Source organism: Leptopilina heterotoma, unplaced genomic scaffold (genome assembly GCF_015476425.1).
Source record: "Leptopilina heterotoma isolate Lh14 unplaced genomic scaffold, ASM1547642v1 Lhet_307, whole genome shotgun sequence".
In the NCBI taxonomy this organism is placed as follows: Eukaryota; Metazoa; Arthropoda; class Insecta; order Hymenoptera; family Figitidae; genus Leptopilina; species Leptopilina heterotoma.
The window spans coordinates 251,380-271,656 of record NW_025111010.1 but is presented as its reverse complement, the minus strand read 5'-3'; the positions used below and the strand labels follow the sequence as shown (position 1 = coordinate 271,656).

The following is a 20,277-nucleotide window of genomic DNA, read 5'->3' as shown; positions in this document are numbered from 1 at the left end:
CTGATGTTTCAATAAAATTTTTTTGGATTGATTTAATTATTAGTCACGTTTAACTACCTACATAGCACCGAAACTTTCCTAACAATTTATTGAAGGCAAGCTTCGAAATATTTAAATGCAATGTTTAGTAAAAATTGTATAAAGATTTAAATATCCCACTTCAATAAATGTTTAGCGCGAAACATTCCTGAAAATTTAACTTAAATTTTCAGCAAAATTTTTACGAAAGTATAGTCAAAAGTGTAATTAAATGTTCAGGAAAGTTTCAAGCTATATTTTTAAGAAAATTTGACGATAAACATTTATTGGAGTGAGAAATTTAAATCTTTACACAATTTTAAATAAACTAATTGCTAGTAAACTTTTCGAAGTATGCAAGCAAATCTTTAATATACATATATTTAGAAAAGTTTCGGTGTTTTGTGGATAATTTTTCAGTTATTTTTAACTGATTCAGATACAAAAAGACAGTCACTGCTGATTGCCAGTTTAAACCATGATTTTTAACTGATTCAAATTAAGAGAATATATTACTTATCATATTATAAATAATATACCAATAGATGTTAAACAGGTACATATAATAGATATTAAATAGTTTAGAGCATTTTTAACATGTTTTATTTAGAAAAAGTGCCATTGTCACATATAATTTCTTATAATCTTTGAATTTAAAAGATTGTGACGTAACACATGAGTTCACCCCCCCCCCTCCCCCATGTCACACTTAGTCACAATTCTCAGACCCCCTCCCTCCCCCTAGCCGCGTGACGTATTATGTGTACGGCCCCTTAAATAAATATTTTTTTTAATAAAAAAATAAAAATGTTTGAAATTATCAGGGAAACAATATTAAGGGTCTAATTCTCATTGGAAGATAATTATTTTTCATTGAAAGTAAATATTTTAATGAAAAAAACATTCTAATTAATAATAATTTTCGTGAAACTCTGATACAATGAAAATATCCTATGGCCGGTTTGCCCTACAGGCCCATTTTGAGAATTAATATTTGTTTAAAAAAACCGCTTTGCAGATTCATCAAAGTTTTTGGTGGTAAATATTCCTGAGGTGTGTACCTTCAAAACCTAAGACCTAATATTTGGAAATATTACACGATTTCCTCAGAATTTCCTTAAGAAAAAATTCGTAAAAGTGTAGAAAAGAACTAAAAAACACTTTTGCTCCCAGCGTTGCAAAAACAAAAGTAAAAAATGTCAAATTGAAAAAATAAGGTATACTACACATGGTTGTTTCAAATTTCTAAATAGCACTTTTGACAATTTTGCCATTTCGGAGATATTGACACCTGGCCGGTTTGCCCCACTCTCCCCTATACAAATGCTTGCGAAGAATTTTCTCAAAATTTTTTTTAAATAATTGAATTTGTTTCGAAATTTTTTGAAAATAATTGAAATTTTTTAAGAATTTTATTAAAATTTTTGAAAATAATTTAATTTTGGAGAAGAAATTTATTGGGTATTTATAAAGATAATTAACATTTTTAAATAATTGAATTCTTTCGACGAATTTTGTAAAATTTTCCCGAATAATAATAATTGGAAAAAATTGCATAGTTTATGAGTCAAAAAAAAAAAAAAAAAAAAAAAAAATTGTCACGAAATTAAATTTTTTCCAGTAGGTGCTTTTAATAAAAATCCCTTACTTTTCCCTGAATTCTCAAACTTGTGGCAATATTGATATTTGCAGAAAGTCAGAATTCAAACAGTTATAAGGAAAAAAGGTGAAAAAAGGCAAAAAAAGTTGTTAACGTTAAAAAACGAACCTGAGGATAAATCTTGATCCTGTGAAGGTGTAGGAGCGGAATTTAAATCGTTGTATCCGGTTATAAAAGTACCATGGCATGAATTACTGTTATCACCACTGGGGTTCACATAACACGTAGGTCCAGTGATACCGTCTAAACGTACAATCAGGCCGGCATCGACAATCTCATGTGGTCCACGACTCTTTTTCACTGCTGCCAATGTGTCCCAGACCTTGCTCGCTATTGAACTTCTATTTCCATGGGGCGATCTTGTCTTGATGGTTTTTGATTTTGTTTTTTTTGCAATCTTGTTGTCTCGACTCACTTTATCGGGCACTGAAGTACTACCTACTGTGAGAGAGAGAGTCGTGTTGTTTTTACACCCTTTCCGGACTGCGATCACCGGCGAGAGAGTTAACGCGCGCGCAATGCTGTCCTCTCTCGTCGGCGAAAGCCCAAAAACTTTTGTAAAGGAAACTCTGCTGCTGAACTCGGCACAGACAAGACTCCCTCTCGACATTGCCGGCACGTTTTCCGGCATCTGCTTCCCCTTTTCAAGTGAAAATACCAAGAATTCTTTCACGTCCCTTTATACAGTAGAATGAAACGTTTTTGCGAATTTCGGGATTCTTATATGAAACTTCTCAAGAATGCACGCGTTTTTCTTTCTTTTGTCCTTTTTTTCTTTTTCTCTTTTTCTCTCAATTACTCGCGAATTTTCATCCTTGAACGAAAACAACTTCTAACAAAGAACGATTCTTTTTGACATCAAAATAAAACGAATAGTACCTACTTTTAGTAAAATTAAACGAAAATGGAAGTAACATTTTTTTCGCATTAAAAATCCAAATATTTCGTTGAAAACAGCAGATAGAATTTCACCAGGGTTGCCACAAAAAATGTATTTTCTTTTTCCCTCACTTTTCTTTGATTTCCAGACAAAATTTTCACTTTTTCCCTCAACCTAAAGAATATTCTGGTTCACTCTAAAGATTATTAGATATATTTATTTATAAATTTCCTTAATTGTCAAATTATCAAAAAACACCAATAACATTATTTTTAAATAAATATTTAATTACTATTTTTCAAATTCAAACCTTTACGAACTTCAACAACTTATAATAATTTAAATTTATATAAAATTTAAAATAAAATCCTTCGCAAGAATAATTCAATTATTTTTACAAATAATAAAATTTTTCACATGAATTCAATTATTTAAAAAATGTAATTATTTTAAAAAATTGTTTGCAAGAATTCAATTACATTTCACGAGTCATGAAAATCATCGCTGAAATTCAAATATTTTCAAAATCTACTATTTTAATAAAATTTCTCAAAAGAATTCAATTATTTAAAAAAATTTAATAAAATTCTTCAAAGGATTTCAATTATTTTAAAAAATGTAATAAAAATTCAATTATTTTCCTGAATAATAAAATTCTTTGCAGGATTTTAATTATTTTTAATACAAATTTTAGTAAATTCTTAGAAAAATGTAATTATTTTCAAGAATTTTATTAAAATTCTTTGTTAGAATTCAATTATCAATTATTTTTAATAATTATTGCAAAAGTTCCTTGAGAATTTTCAAATCCATATGTTTACAATTCAATTTTACGTAATTATATTCAATTATTATCTAATGATCCACAAGTTTTGAACGTTCAAATGAACGAAACACTTTTTATTAGAAATGTTTTTATAATTTATTGTTTGCAATAAAAATTAAAAACTTAAATTTTACACTTAGAAACTTTATAATTTATTTATTTTATATCGACAAAAATTATTGTAATAAATATTCAAATTAAAGAAGAAAATAAATAAATTTCGTTCATTTGAACGTTCAGAACTTTAGGATCATATTATCTAAAATTTCAACTAAAATTCATTTTTAACTCAATTTTTATTAGAAAATTGTACGAGAATTCAATTGTTTGAATACAAAAATAAATTTATTAAATCGATTGAATAATAATTGAATGTTTCTTAAAATTGAATTCTCATAACGAATTTTATCAACAAATTTTAAAATAATTGAATTCTTTCGACGAGTTTTAATAAAATTTTTAAGAATAATTTAATTTTTTCAAGGAATTTTATTACAATTTTATTAAAAATAATTGAATTCCTAAAAAGAATTTTATTTTTTATGAAAATAATTGAATTCCTAAAAAGAATTTTATTATTTATGAAAATAATTGAATTCCTAAAAAGAATTTTATTATTTATAAAAATAATTGAATCCTTGTAAAAATTGTATTATTCATTGAAAATAATTGAATCTGTGTAAAAAATATTATTTTTTATTAAAATAATGGAATTATTGCGAAGAAATTTATAAAAACTTTGTAAATATTTGGACTCCTGAGAAATTTTTATTATTTATGAAAATAATTTAACGTTTGCTTAGAATTTTATCAACCTTTTTTTTAATAATTGAATTCTTTTGAAAAATTTTATTAAAATAGTAGATATTGAAAATCATTGAATTGAAGAAAATTTTTGAAAATAATCGAATTTCTGCAATGATTTGTAACTTCCTAAAAATTCAATTTTTTCCAGTACTTTAATAAAAATCCCTGACTTTTCCAATAGATTGATTTTGAAATATTTTCCTATTTTATAACTCTTTTGCAATTAAATGAAATAATTTCGTAAATTTTAGAAAAATAAATCTTTATTTATATAATTATTCAATACGTAAATTTATTTACTAATACGAAAAATCGAAAAATCAAGTCAGATTAAATTAGATTTTTTCGCAACTCAGTAATAATTTGATTTCCAATTTGCTTAATCTCTAGATTTAATTTTCAATAAAACGAATTAAGTTATTAATTAAAATGAATATATATTAATAGTAGATATTAAAAGTGAAGGGAAAAAGAAAATAATAATTCGTTTGAAATTATCGAAATCGTATATGTAAAATAAATTCTACAGGTGTCAGTAAAAATCCATTTAAATTTTCCCGCATTCTTAATAAATTAAAATTTAAATATTACGCAACTTTGTAAGTTTTAGTCGATGAGATAATATGTATTTATTGGGGCAAAAATACACCAAATGTCAAGCAAAACAATAATTTTGTTATTCTTTTGAGTCATCAAGACGTCATCAAGGCAAAAGAATTATAAATAATGAAAATTTATTCTAAATATTTTTTTTAATCCCGACAAATACTTTATCAATCTTAATAAAAATTAAAATAACAATTGTTTAAAAAATAAAGAACATTCTTTACTTCCTCTCAATTTAATTAAAAATATTTTTGAAAATAAAAAAAAATTAATTATCGTAAGTTACAATTATTTTTATTTAATTGTAATTAGAGAAAAAATCAATATTATTATTATGATTAATCAATCAATGCCGGTAAATAAATAATTATGAACATGTCGAGATTTGTAAAAAAATAGGTATTTTTTAATAATTCGTTTTGCAAAAATAAAAAATTGTTAAAAATACTACAAAAAGAGTTACGCATTTAAAAAACAGCATGCCTAAGAAATTTGATATACAGCAGCGTTAAAAAAATCAATAAGAAACAAGGTGCTTGTGCAAAAAGTATACTTGATATCATTTGCATTAGTCAAGGGCTGTAACCCAGTGAAAAGGCCCGGAACCTATTCAATTTCCTCTCTAAGCAAAACCTCACATTCAAGCCATTAAATTCAAATTGTCTGGGACCTGACGAGAAAGCAGAACCTTTCATTCTTTATTCTTTTCAATTCTTTAAAAACATTTAATTTGAAACGAAATTACATTCTCTTATTTTTACTTACATAAAAAATAATAATGAGATAATGAGAAAAGGAGAAAAGAAACCAAACAAAAAAAATTTATAATAAGCGCGAAAGAAAAATAATTTACTTTTATAGTGACAATTAGTTCCGTAATTTAAATCAAAATTTACAAGAAATGAAAATATTGACAATAAACGTAATGAAATTTTTTAATTATTTACAAAATCTGAATGCAAGAAAAAAATACATTAAAAACATAGGAATACACGACAAACAAACGGAACGAAAGTTATTCGAATATATATTGTAATTTCGTATTTTAAAAGAAAAACTTAAATTCGTTTAGATAGAATTGTATAAAGAATTTAAAAGTTGCACTTGAATAAAAATTACAATTTTCTGTCAATAAGAAACGACTAGGTAACATAATCTAATATTTAACAAATATTTCTTATTGACAAAAGAAATTAAAAATTCAATTTGACTTTTTCTTTTAAAAAACGACAAAACATTGAACTAACTTTTATTCTGACTGTCCGTCAGTTTCTTCCTTAATTTCATTAAATAAAAAAATTATAATAGATCAGTTTTTCAATAAAAAAATATATAAATAGTTCAAATGTTCGTCATTCAAAAAAAAAAGTTTTATATTCTTTACATAAACAGGGTTGCCACAGGTCAGAGAATTCAAGGAAAAGTCAGGGATTTAATTATGTTCAAAAAAATTTTTAAATTCTATTTAAAATGTCAATTATCTTTATAAATAATAAAATTCTTTAAAATATAATTAATTTCAAAAATTTTAATAAAATTCTTGGCAAAATTTCAATTATTTTCAAAAATTTTCCTCAATTCAATAATTTTCAATGTCTATTTTAATAAAATTTTCCAAAAGAATTCAATTATTTACAAATTTTTTAGCAATAATTCCATTATTTTCATAAATAATAAAATTTTTTACAGAAATTCAATTATTTTCATAAATAATAAACCTCATTGCAGAATTTCAATTATTTTTATTACAATTTTATAATGAAATTCCTCGAAAAATGTAATTATCCTTAAAAATTTTATTAAAAGTAGTCAAAAGAATTCAATTATTTAATAAATTATTTATTTTTGTATTCAAACAATTGAATTCTCGTAGAATACATTATAATAATCGTAAGTTTCCTTTCCGTTAGCAAAAATTAATTTTTGTGGGTTATTGTCATTTTTTTTCAATGTCAAAAAAAACTCGTTTTATTCACTTCACAAAATTGAAAAAAATTCCATTCCATATTTTTTGTTTTCCTGACTTTTTCCTAATTTTCATCAAAAATATTTACTTTTTTCTCATCCTTTCAATAAATTGAATTCCTGCAACGAATTTTATTATTCATCAAAGAATTTTAATATTTATAAAAATTGAATTGAATTCTTACGAAACTTTTTACAAACCATTTTTTAAATAATTGAATTCTGTTTGGAAATTTTATGATAATAGTAGATATTGAAAATCATTGAATTGCGAAAAGTTTTTAATGATAATTAAATTTTACAAAGAATTCAATTAAAAAATTTGTCAATAAATAATTGAATGTTTGGAAATTTTATTAAACTTTTTTGAAAATAATTGAATTCTTGTGAACGATTTATTAGAATTTTTTTAAAATAATGTAATTCCAAGAATAAAATTATTATTTTTAAAAATAATTGAGTTATTGTGATGAATATTCTTATTTATGAAAATAATTGAATTCTGAAAAGAATTTTATTAAAATACCTCAAAATAATTGCATTTTCGGGAGTAATGTTCTTATTTATCGACATAATTGAATTCTTAGAAAAAATATTGTTAAAATTTTTAAAAATAATTGAATTATTTAATTAAAATTGTATTTAAAACAATTAATTTCTTTCGAACAATTTTATTAAATTTTTGAAAATAATTATTCAATCCTTCCAAAAAATATTAAAAAACATTTTTTTAAATAATTGATTTTTTCGTGGAATTGAAATTAAGTTTTTAAAAATAATTACTGTAAAATTGTATTAAAAATAATTGAAATCCTGCTATGAATTTTATTATTTATGAAAATAATTGAATAGTTGCTAAGAATTTTATTATAACTCTCAAAAATAATTGAATTTCATAGAAGAATTTTATTATTTTTGAAAATAATTGAATTATTGCGGAAAAGTTTATTAAAATGTTTAAAAAGAATTGAATTTCTGTAAAAAATATTTATTATTTTTTAAAGTAATTGAATTCTTCATAAGAATTTTATGAACATTGTTTTAAATAATTAATTTTTTCGAAATATAATAAATATTATGAAAATTTTATTAGTTTAAATAATTGAATTCTAGTGGAAAACTTTATTTGTAAAAATAACTGAATCTTTCGATTATTAATTTAAAATAGTATTAAAAATAATTGAAATCATTCGATAAGTTTTATTATTTATGAAAATAATTAGATTCATGTCAAGAATTTAATCAAAATTTTTTTTAAAAATTGAATTATCATGAAAGATTTTATTATTAGTGAAAATTAATTATTTAATTATTACTTAAATTAAAATTACTTGAAATTTTTTACAATAAACAGTGCAATAGAACATTCCCGCGCGCTTGCGCGCGGATAATTTGGCTAGTTTTTCAATAAAAATCGATTTAAAAATTAATTTCAGTTAACATTTTAAATAATAATTGAATATTAAAAACATTATAGCGTAAAGTTTTAGAAATAATTGAATTTTGAAAAGATTTCAAATTAAAATATTTAAAAATCTGGATTTTTTATAATTTTTACTGACAATTCTGTGGAATTAATTTTTTTTTGAAAAAGTTTAATTGAATTTTTTTTTATATTATTTGAAGTTTTTATTTTGTAATATTATATAACAATTTATGAGTGAACCAGAATATTCTTTGGGGTCAGGGAAAAAGTAAGAATTTTTTCTGGAAATCTGGGAAAAAAAATTAAATTTTTGTGGCAACCCTGATAAAATAGAAAAATAAGTAATTTAATATTTTCGAATTTAGACAAAAAAGAAAATTTAAATTGAAAATATAATAAATTTTCTAAAGAAAAATAAAACCTACTTAACAGAGGGGAGAATTCACTTTTCTCTTCTTTCACTTTTTTTCTCAAAACACTCAATCTTTTTGAAAAATACTTTTTACTTTCTGAAAAAATAAAAATTTCACTTTTTGCTTTTTTAGAAATAAAAATTGAAAATGAAATTTCACTTTTCGTTTTTCAAAAAACTGGGATCACTTATTGTGCCGAGATTCAGAGTAATTCCTCTCATTTACCATCGATTTTGATTTTTCGGTGAAATTTATTTCTGTATCTTTCGGAGTTGAATTTCAAGCTCCCGAAATTGCTGACCACCGGCGAACATTTGCTGGGAGTGTTGTTACCCCCATCCAAGGGGTCCTGAATTTGTAATTCCAACATCTGCGACCTTCACAGTTACTTCGTCTCGTTGCGTCTATCAACTGGCTTCACTAATTTCTCCTAAAGCGATTTGCTTCCTTCCCACCGTATATTCAACTTCCGGTCTCCCACCAAACTTCCACTCGCTTCTCTCTTTTCTTCTCTTTCTTTTCTCTTTTTTCTTCAATTTTTTTTCCTCTACACCACATACACTTCTCCAAGTTTGCTATCAAAGAAGCGCGAAACGAGGACGGTATACTCTCCCACATTCGTATCGAATTTTGCACTCAGATATAATCTATTGTTAAACAAGACTCTCTCGAGCTGTTAATTGTTGCGCGTTTAATACTCGATAAGTGCCTACGCTCTTTGTGATTCCGACAGACACACGGAAAAGTTAACGAACTCGTCGAGAAAAGCGAATAAAATACATATTTTCTAATTGAATAGAAACAAAATTTTTTTTCAATTGAAACATTTAGATTTCGGGAAAAATTTTTATTTTTTAGAAAACAGAATAAAAAAATAAAAATCTAAATTAATTTTAATACAAACGGAACAGAAATTTCCTTTCGACTGATAAAATTAATATCGAATATATAAAACGATTATCTTTCGATATTTCTTATCTCCAATATTAATTACATTTTTAAAAATACCAAACGTAATCACTAAAAATATTTTTCACTTTAAAAACAAATTGATTTTGAAAAAATAATTTCACTTCTACTAGACATTTTTTGTCTCCCCCTCCCCCTCACTGGTTTACACAATCTTTTATTATTAACTAAAATTGAAAAATTTTATTTTCATTATCTTGTTTCAAATCGGAAATTTAATTCTTCTCGGGGAAAAACAGTAGGAAAAAAAATTACACTAGTGAAAAATTTTCAAAAGACAAACAAAAACTAAGACTTTGGTTTTGTATATTGAAATTAATAGCGCGCGCGCGAGTTGGGAGAAGAAAATCGAAAAACTTTTCAGACGACAAACGAAACTTGTGGTACGATGCCTGTGAACGTCAGTGTCTCATTAGCTTAATTCTGTCGAGTTCAGCAGGACGTTGCCGATAAACTTATGATATTACTGTGTATAGCGTTGCGTCAGGGCCGTAAGAGAAAATAAAAATAAATAAATATTCTTGTAAAAACGTGACATCCGATTAAATAATATTATTGTCATTTTATTGAAAATAATTAATTTCCCTACAAAAATTATCATAATAAATAACTCAAACACTACATTCTGAATTTATTATTTTCCAAAATTATTCTTATTCGACATTCTCAATACACTAATTATTTAATTTACTAATTAAATTCGAATTTCGAGTATAATTAATTATAAATACAAATTTAAAAAAAAAACAAATTTAACAAAATATGGAACGATAAATGTAAATAAAAGCGAAAGTTAAAAAGTGAAGAATTAAAATAAAAAAGTACCTAAAATGAAATATTTCCATGATTGCTTTTTTTCGTAATATAATTGAATTGTTTTTCGATTTTCATCGCTCCGTTTGGTTTTTAGCAACGCCTATAATAGCCTATAATAATTTTCTTTGTTTCAAATTATGTTGAAAAATGAAGAAAAAAAATCATTCAACCAAGTATAATTTCTGTCGATAATTCTAATGATTGTTGAAGGGGTCAATGAAATCTTTTGTTCTCTTATTCACGCACTCGTACAATTGGCGTAAAAAAACCTGCCTTTTAAAAGAGTCACGTACGTGACCATCAGAGCCATAAAGTTCTCCTCATGAAAATTAATAATCTTAGAGAAGGAAGAGACCTTGAAAATCAACTTATCTAATGGCTTTTATATTAAGCTGATAGGGATTTCCGTTAATTGTGAAAAATCATCGATTCAACGACGCATTTCTAAAACGTGGATTTCAAACTATTTAACCCATATAACAATTTTTCTGAAAAAAAAAAATGGAAGAAAAATGACACTGAATAAATTTATTTTAGTGTTCGGCTCCTTAACTTTTATCAAATAAACACTTGTCACTAATAATTACTATTAAAATAATTATTCTTTCAATAATTATTACTGTTTTAATAATTATTACAAACAAATAAAATTAATCATTATAAATAAATTTAATTTGTTTCTAATTCTCTTTTTCCTTCTTTATAATTTTGATTTCTTTTTGTTATAATTTTATATTTTGTTTCCAGACGAGCGAAAGATTTATTTTTGTTTTCGATTCCAAATTACAAGCTATTCTTCAATTTGTCCTTTTTAATATTAAATTAAATTAGTGCTCTTAAATACAGAAATCATTCATTCAAAAAAGATAATTCGTTTAACTAAAACTTGCACTACTTAGGTATAATTATTTTTATATACCAAGAGCCAAAACATATAAATTTAAATTTTAACTTTTTTTTAAATAAAGCTTTAATAATAAAATTGAATTTTAAGAAGAATTTCTTTAAAGTTTTTGAAATAATCATGTTTGTTAATAATTGAAATCAAACATTCGATTGTTAAATTGTATTAGAATTTTTAGAAAATAATTAAATTCGTTTCAAGAATTTCTTTAAGTTTTTTGAAAATAATGTATTTTTTTAATAATCTCAATTGAAAACTTTGAAAGTAATTGAATTAAACAAAGAAGTTTTTTCGACATTTCAAAATAATCGTATCTGTTTAAAATTATAATTAAAAATTTCATTATTAAATTTCATAAAAATTGTATTCAAAATAATTGAATTCCTAAGAATTTTATTATTTATGAAAAGAATTTGATTCTTGCCAAGAATTTTACTATGTACAACAATAATTGAATTGTTTTGAAGAATTAATTAAAATTGTAGAAAATAATTGAATTCATTTGGAAAACTTTACTAAAAATTTTTCAATTTAATTGGATTCTTTCATGAAATTTTATTAAAATTGCATTAAAAATAATTGAATTCCTGCAAAGAAATTTACTATTTATAAAAATAATTGAATTCTTCCGATAAATGTTACTATTTATGAAAATAATTTAATTGTTGCGAAGAATTTTATTAAAATTTTTGAAATTAATAAACAATAATAATTATGTACTAATAATATTATGTAATTTTTAATCTGAAATGATTTCAAAATTGAAGTTTATATTGGACAATAAAAAATGTTGTAATTTACATGCAAATATATATATAATATAAATTACAAATTTCTTTATAAAATAAAAATCATATTTTTAAGAGAAATTAAAAATCACAATTTAATTAAATTTACAATTTATTTATTATTACGTATAAACTTTTCACTCTATAATCGAAATTTGTATTTTTTTCGTAATTAAAATAGATACTCTCTCCATAATTAAAGTCCTTTTTTTATTTTCTAAAAATACAAATTGTGATTTTTATTTTAAAATAAAAAAAAATTTCATTTCAATATACATAGTATTAAATGAAAATTCATTAAAATCTTTTTAAAGAAAAAACTAATTGCATCATGTCAGAGGCACTAAAAATATCAACAGCAAAATAGTCGATGAGCTATAAAAATCAACGGACGATGATTAAAATTTGCGACAATCTTGTTTTTTTCTATATTAGTGGATTGGTAGCAGATGTTTGGGAAAAAAAATTTTTTTTTCAACAGCGAATCTTCTATGTAGTTGAACATGACGTAAACGATGAAAATACGGTATATTAAAGAACATGTGGTGCTTGTTGAGAGCATCTTACACGTCCTTGAGAGGTTGAAATTTATGAACAACACGAGCAGAATCAGTGCAACAGCGGTAAAAATCAAACGCGCATTTCCCTCTATCACGACGCTCTATAATGTATATATACTCGAGGCATGCTCAATATTCTGATAATAACTCGGCGTCATAAATTTTGATGACGAATCGAAGAAAATAGGTGTAGAGAGAGAAAGGTCCAATCAAAATTAATTATCAAACATTTCAGCAACAACAAAAAAAGAAAAGTATTATCAGTGTTGAAACTCTTCTTTCATTATTTTTAAATTAATTGTGGAGAAAAACATTGAAATTTACTAAAAATACCAAGAACGTGTTTCGTAATTATTTCCATTTTTTCCAGAATTTTACGAAAAATTTTAAAATAGAAAAAAAAGTTTTTTTTTAAAGGAAAAACTCACCGTTTTCACCGTCAGTTAACGTAGCTTCTTCTTCTGACCTTTTGATACGTTCGACTGAAATGAACACAAGTTCTACTTAAAACACATTATTCAAATTCGAATAAAACATGAAACTTTAAATTCCTTTTTTGTAAAAATAATCTTTTTTCAAAATGAAAGTTCTCTAAAACTTACTGAAATGCATGTGATTTTGATTGTGATGGTGATGATGATGTGAGGGTGGTTTCCGTTCAGGACGAATACGTTCCATGAATTTGCTGATACGATCGTTTCCCTTTTCCTTTCGAACTAAAGGACCGGTACAATTTTCCTCGACAACTCGAACGCACTGACGATGTACATTGAGAGTGCAATCTGTCAAGAAATTAGTAAAGAATAAGAATTCAATTTAAATTAAATAATTCTCAGTACAATTTTTACTAAAAAAAACTGACTTAAATAAAAAAGAATAAATAAGAATTCAATTTAAATGTCAGTCTAATCTTTATTACAAAATTTTATTAATTATTATTTAATTATTTAATTTTTGACTCCCCGAAAGTTTCGTTATTTTTATTATGGACTTAACACTCGGATGTTAAAGAAGTATATTACAAAAAAATAGTAAAACAAAAATAAAATATAAAAAAAAGAGAATAAAAAGATAAATAGAAGATAAAAGTGAATGGTTATTAAATTGAAAAAAATGTTAAATTTAATTAGAGAATTAAAATCGTTAATTTAATTAACAAGAGAAACGTAAGATTTAAATAATTTTCTTACTATTGCACTGATATCCCTGAGGTCCAATTCCACAGATAATATTCTGGCAGTGATTACAATAATCTACAGTAAAATATTGATGAGCTATAAAATGATGACCTCTGATGGTCATTTTTCGCGATTTTCCCGTGAGCAGTCGCGCTTTAATATTTGTTTTATCTTTAGCGACGAATATTGGGACTCGTTCAATGGACACTGGCCGAATTTGAAATATTTTAGTCAATACTGTTGCTAAACCTGCAGCTGTTAAAAATTGACGTAAATCAACATTCTCTTTCTCTATGTCCTCTCTGCAAGAAAAGCAAAAATAGAAGCAAATTATTGTTTGGAAGAAATAATTCAGGTAGAAAGCAAGAAAAAAAAGTCAAAGAAACGAAAAGTGTTTTCTTATAAAAAAAATACTTACAAATATGCTTCAACTTTTGGTAAAAGATATTTCTCGATAATTTTAATTTCTCGACTTTTATCTGATTTACTTTCATCAAGTTCAGGATCGCAGGGTCCAAATAATGTTCCTAAACCTGCAATTCTTTTTACTTGAAAATCAGCGAGTTGCTCGTTTAATTCTTCCTTGGCTCTGGCTCTTGCTTTCCAAAAGATCTGCAACGATTTTTAATTAGTTTTGTAATTATTATTTATTAAAAAAAGCTATAAAGCTTTTATTTAAATTATAATTTTTTCTCTTTATAAATATTCAAATTGTCATAAGAAAAAAATTAAAAAGGAGAAAAAACAGAAAAAGGATAAAATTAATTTCTTGAAAAAATTGGAAACAATTGTAATATTTTCATTAAAAGTTTATATGTAAGAAATTATTATTTCAAATTAATGATTTTATTCATTTATTTACAAGTAATATTAATATATAATATCAAAGTAAATACACAATAAAAATTATACATACCTTTCTTAGAATCTCTTCTTTATCAGACTCCTTTAAAAGAACGTCATCAATTTCGCGCGCAACATTTTCGTCCACATTGTTTAGACGAAGAGGCTGTTAATGGGAAAAAAAGTATTTTAATATTCTATATTAAAAATAAAATTAATTAAAGATTCTATATTGAGTCAGGATTTTTCAAACGTATAACGTTCGAATTTATTTAATAATAATTTTATTTTTCAATGAAGAATAGATTTTTATAGTTTTTTCGATCTCAAAAGAAGTAAAAAAATCTATTCTATATTGAAAAATAAAATTGTTTAATCTTAGATGATCAGTTTTAAAAATTCTGACCCTATTATAGATTAATGTTTTTATTAATTAATTATGAATTATCATTTAATAAATATCCAGAAATATTTTATTACACATTTAGTGTTTTATATTTTAATTGTTTTAATATAATAAAAAGAAATTAATAAATAAAAATGAATAATATTTAAAATAAAAATTTACATATTTGCATATAATAAATTAAATTTGATTCTATTATACACATTGATTCTATTAAATACTGCGGAATACATATGTAAATAAATAACTCAATTAATTATATTTGAAAATACTTACAGCGCCAGGAACGAGAAAACTAGAGTGTATCTCATATGCCCATTTTCGCATTTCCTTTGCATTCCCTTCTTTGTACAGATCCGTTATTAAATAAAATAACTGTAAAAACATATCATTTCTTAAGGGGTTATATACAGTCAGGCGGTCGGAAAAATGCAGTTTTTCAGGATTTTTTTTTAAAAAGGAATATTAACTTATTAAAGCGAAAGTTTTCCTACAATGTTTTACATCTTTTAAAGTTTAAAAAAATATATTTCATTTGTAAAAATATTATTTTTTTTGGCGTCTGTAGCTTATCTCCCAAAGATCCACGAAAAAAAGTGCCCCGCGGTGAACAAGATAACAATTGATAGAATCATCTGAGATCAAAAAGTTAAATAGATTCTGTTAATGTATGAAAAAATGTAGTCTTTGATCGTTGGAATTAAAAAATATCACTTTTTGACAAAATGGCAGCCAAAGAAAAAAAAAGTTCATTTTTATGAAGAAAAAAATCGTCTTCAAATGTTGATTAAAATTATAATTTTAATTTTTCAACGGTTTTTGAGAAATCGTGTTCACCGACTTGAAAAACATAGTTTTGAGAAAAGCGAGTTTAAAGACGCTGCACCTGCTCTACACCCCATGGCGCGCCTTTCTAGTTTTCTCTACAACTTCGAAAATATTTCTCGAATCTTAATAAAAAATTTTTTCACAATAGGCAAATATATATATCTTAAGAAAATGCAATCGTGACTGTATAGAACCCCTTAAAGACGCTGCACCTACTCTACACCCCGCGGCGCGCGTTTCTAGTTTTGTCTGCAACTTCGAAAATATTTCTCGAATCTTAATAAAATTTTTTTTCACAACAGGCAAATATATATACTTTAAGAAGATGCAAAAAAAATAATCGATTTTTTAAAAATCGTGACTGTCTATAACCCCTTAAGAAAAGTTATTAATATCTAAATTAAAAAAAAATAGTTACAGTATTATTTTGAATTTATCATTCAGCGGTATTTAATAATAGAGATGATATTATCGATGTTATCATCTCTATTTATAAATAATTTTAGTTATTAACTAAAGTATGTGTAAGAACCTAAAAAGGGTATACACTGAAGAAAACAATAACAAATTATTATTATTAAACAAAATAACTTTAATAATAAAAAAGTATTTTTAACAATAAGTTAAAAAAAATTTAACAACAAATAATATTTATAATTTTAAATAAAACTGTGAGAAAGAAATTAATTATAAAAATCTTAGTAACAAATTTAAAAAAAGAAATAATGATTGTAGCTATTCAATGAAATAATGTTGACAACAAATTATTATTGTTATTAAATAAAGTTTTAAAAAATTATTATTAACCCTAGAAGGAGTAACTGGGGTGTCTGGACACCCCAAGCAAAATTCAAAGTATTCCCATGGCTTAACCAATAATTTTTTTACGCTCAAAACCCGTTGATAATTTAGTTTAAACCCATATCTTTTGACACCTGTATGTGCCGCCAAAAGTTTTGCTCTAGGAAGAGCTCTATCTCCTGCTAAAATACGTCTGGGGTGTCTGGACACCCCAGTTACTCCCTAACGTTAGAAAAATTGTCAAGATAAGTAAATTCAAATTTTTTTAAAAAATCGTTTTTAATCAGTTAAAAACATCTAATAAAGTATAAATTGATAGGTTATGCATGAAAAAGTTGTATTTTATAAAAAAGAAACATTTTTATACAAAAATTCTATTTTTATGAAAAATAGAAATTCTGTATTTGTAACAACTTATGAAATTTGAGTTAAGATTTATTAAAAATTTCTGTGCTCTCTCTACAGTCAGAAATTAAATTCTAATACAGAAAAATGTAGTATATGACAGTCAAATTTAAATTATAAATTCTATATTGTTAATAATATTTTAACATATATTAGAGGTATTAAGAATTGATAATTAAAACTTTGATTAAATATTAATTTACAGAATCATTTCATAAGTTATTAATTTTAATGTTAATGTATTCAGATATATTAAGTTTGTAAAATTTTAAATTTATAACACCATTTTTAGTAAATATTAATTGTTTAAGTCCATTTTTATGATTTTCACTATTCGTCAATTGTCTTTAATTTCTTTCACTTCAGATGTTCAAATAATTATGTTTTTTGGAACTAATACAAAAACTAATTTTTTCCCCTAAAAGTGTATCTATTTAACTTTAAAAACCTAAAATAGTTTTTAAATTAGTCAAATTCTTAAGAAACTACAACGTTTTTTGTAAAAAAAAGTCAATTTTGCAATTTTTTGGTATTTGTTTTGGGTTTTTACGGTTTTTTTTCAAATTTTTTTTAATTTATCAAAGTATAAACAATATTATTGTATTCCTTACTAAAAAAACCAATCAATTCATTATAAAAAAATTTTTTTACGTCAAATAGAAACCTTATAAAACAAGTTTAAAGCGTGGGGTGTCGGGACACCCCAGTTACTCCTTAGAGGGTGAGTAAATTAACGTACTCCTTCTAGGGTTAAAGAACTTAGCAATAAATTTAGAAAAAAGAGATAATAATTTTTATAGTTAGGTATTAAATAAAATAACCATCAGAAAAAATTACTATACGTTATTAATTAAATAGTTAAAAGTTATTTTTAAAAACTAATCAACAAGTTTAAAAAAGTAAACAATATAGATTTTAAATTGAATAATTGTAAAAGGAAAAACGTATTATGAAAAAAGTGAACATGATCCACAAGTTTTGAACATTCAAATGAACGAAATATTTTTTATTAAAAAAATTTGCATAAACTATTCTTTGCAATAAAAAATAAAAACTGAAATTTAACAATTGGAAACAATTTTAATTAATATTTTTGTTAAGTGACACAAAATTATTGCAATAAAAATTTAATTTGAAGAACAAATTAATAAATTCCGTTCATTTGAACGTTCAAAACTGAAGTGAAGAATAAAAAAGAAACAGTTTCAACTTACCAAACTGGAGAGATCGTTAGTGGACAAAACATAATTTATAAAAACTGCAAGATGTGCGTGATGCCCCCATAATTTGGAAAGATATTTAAACGGACCGTGATCTTCCAATTGACCCTGAAAAATATAAATTAAAACCATATATTTTTGTTTATTTTACAAATAATTATTTCATAAAATTAACAATTATACTTATAAATAAATAATTTATTTATTTTTAAACAAAATGAAAACAAAAATAAGTAATTATTTTCAAATTTGTAAAATTTATTATTAACTTGAGTATTTAACTATTTTAATTGATTTATTATTATCTTAATCAATAAAAAATAAAAAAAGTTCATTTTTAATTATTTAAATATTTAAAAACAAAAATTTGTATTATTTTCCAAATGCCGAAAGCCATATATATGTTACCGGCAAAACCCGAAGTCCAGGCAAAACCCGAATTGCCTAGGAAATTCAGGTTTTGCCTATGATTTTAGGAAATACCCGAATTTCCTAGAGATTCATAGGCCAAACCCGAATTGCCTAGGCAAAACCCGATTTCCCTAGGCAATTCGGGTTTTGCCAAGGCCGTTTTAGGCAAATTGAAAATCAAACTAAATTGAATTAAATTAAATTTATTGCAAAAAATATTACTATGACGCAATTGATCATAAGAAAATAGTCTTAGTTGAAAGAATTTCTTTTTCAATTTACCAAATGGCTTGTATTGAGGCATGCATTGATGTAAACAAATAGTAAACAAACTGTTCTTCATAGCTCACTATTAATTAGTGTCTCTTCTGACTTTAAATTAAACATACCATTCGAAATGAGTAACGAAAATTTTATTCAAAAATGGAAAAGCGATTTTTATGCGGCGGTAAATAAATCTGCAAATTATAAAATAATTGTGCAAGAGAAATATGATGATATTTTAAAGGATGTGAAAAGTGGAAAATTAAATGGAGTAAAAAGTAGCCTTAAGTACAGAAGGTTGAAAAGATATGACATTTTAGAAGTTGCGGGAGTACCAAAATTGATTTTAAAAAAAAATTAACCGCCGCATAAAAATCGATTTTCTATTTTTGAATAAAATTTTCGTTACTCATTTCGAATGGTATGTACAATTTAAAGCCAGAAGAGACACTAATTAATAGTGAGCTATGAAGAACAGTTTGTTTACTATTTGTTTACATCAATGCATGCCTCAATACAAGCCATTTGGATTATAATATTGTTTCGTACTTATTAAATGATTTTTTATTATTAAATTTAAAAAAATTAAATTATTATTGTATATTAATTATGTAGATAAAATTCTAATAAAATGATTTAAAAAAAATGCATTTATAGGAAACGAAATACGCTTTTATAAAAGATGAGTACAAAAGAAAATGTGAAGCTAATAGAGTTTTACAAAAACGACTTCAGGAACTGGAAGCAGAAATGGAATCATCTCAGCGAAAGATTTATGAAATACAAAATTCTAAGGCGATGATGACTCTATGCTCACGTGCATCAGCGTTGAAAGAAAAGGCAAATTGCGTTTGATAATTAAAAATTTATCGTATTATTTACAAAATTACTCAACTATTTAAATAATTAATCATAAGCATTGCTCTTTAAAAATATTCTAAAATAATCAATTACATATATTATTAACCAGTAATATTAAATTCATCAAATCTTTATGACCCAATACAAAAATAATTTCATGTTAAATATGAATTATTTTTGAAATAAATTTTGTTTCAGTACTTTATGTCAAATGAAAAATGAAGATCACACAAGAAATCCTTCTCCGAGTTTGTTTAGTTCATCCTCATCAAATTTTTCAGAAAGAACAACAATCCCCAAACACATAAAAAATTTTCCTTCACATCGAAGATAAACTATACATTTTGAAATTAATGAACCGATTTTTTTTAATTACTATTAGGAGTTTAATCACTGGATTATATTAATTAAAAAATATTTTT

The 20,277-nt window shown here is 24.3% G+C and overlaps 1 protein-coding gene and 1 long non-coding RNA gene across 5 annotated transcripts in view; both read right to left on the bottom strand.

Annotated features, from left to right (window-relative positions):
• LOC122504633 (rho guanine nucleotide exchange factor 12) overlaps positions 1–20,277 on the bottom strand; it is a 183,839-nt gene that overhangs the window by 75,137 nt on the left and 88,425 nt on the right. For all 4 annotated transcript variants that reach the window (XM_043615817.1, XM_043615820.1, XM_043615819.1 and 1 more), the window contains 7 exons: positions 18,314–18,427; positions 15,342–15,440; positions 14,733–14,825; positions 14,235–14,428; positions 13,829–14,118; positions 13,241–13,420; positions 13,067–13,120 (listed from right to left, as the gene is read on the bottom strand). In XM_043615817.1, the coding sequence (XP_043471752.1) occupies positions 13,067–13,120; positions 13,241–13,420; positions 13,829–14,118; positions 14,235–14,428; positions 14,733–14,825; positions 15,342–15,440; positions 18,314–18,427 (1,024 nt within the window). The remainder of the gene's footprint in view (positions 1–13,066; positions 13,121–13,240; positions 13,421–13,828; positions 14,119–14,234; positions 14,429–14,732; positions 14,826–15,341; positions 15,441–18,313; positions 18,428–20,277) is intronic.
• On the bottom strand, positions 1,979–10,258 carry LOC122504635. Its single transcript, XR_006301852.1, has 2 exons — positions 9,596–10,258; positions 1,979–2,119 (listed from the first exon to the last, which is right to left on the bottom strand). It is a non-coding gene; the product is annotated as an uncharacterized LOC122504635 (long non-coding RNA).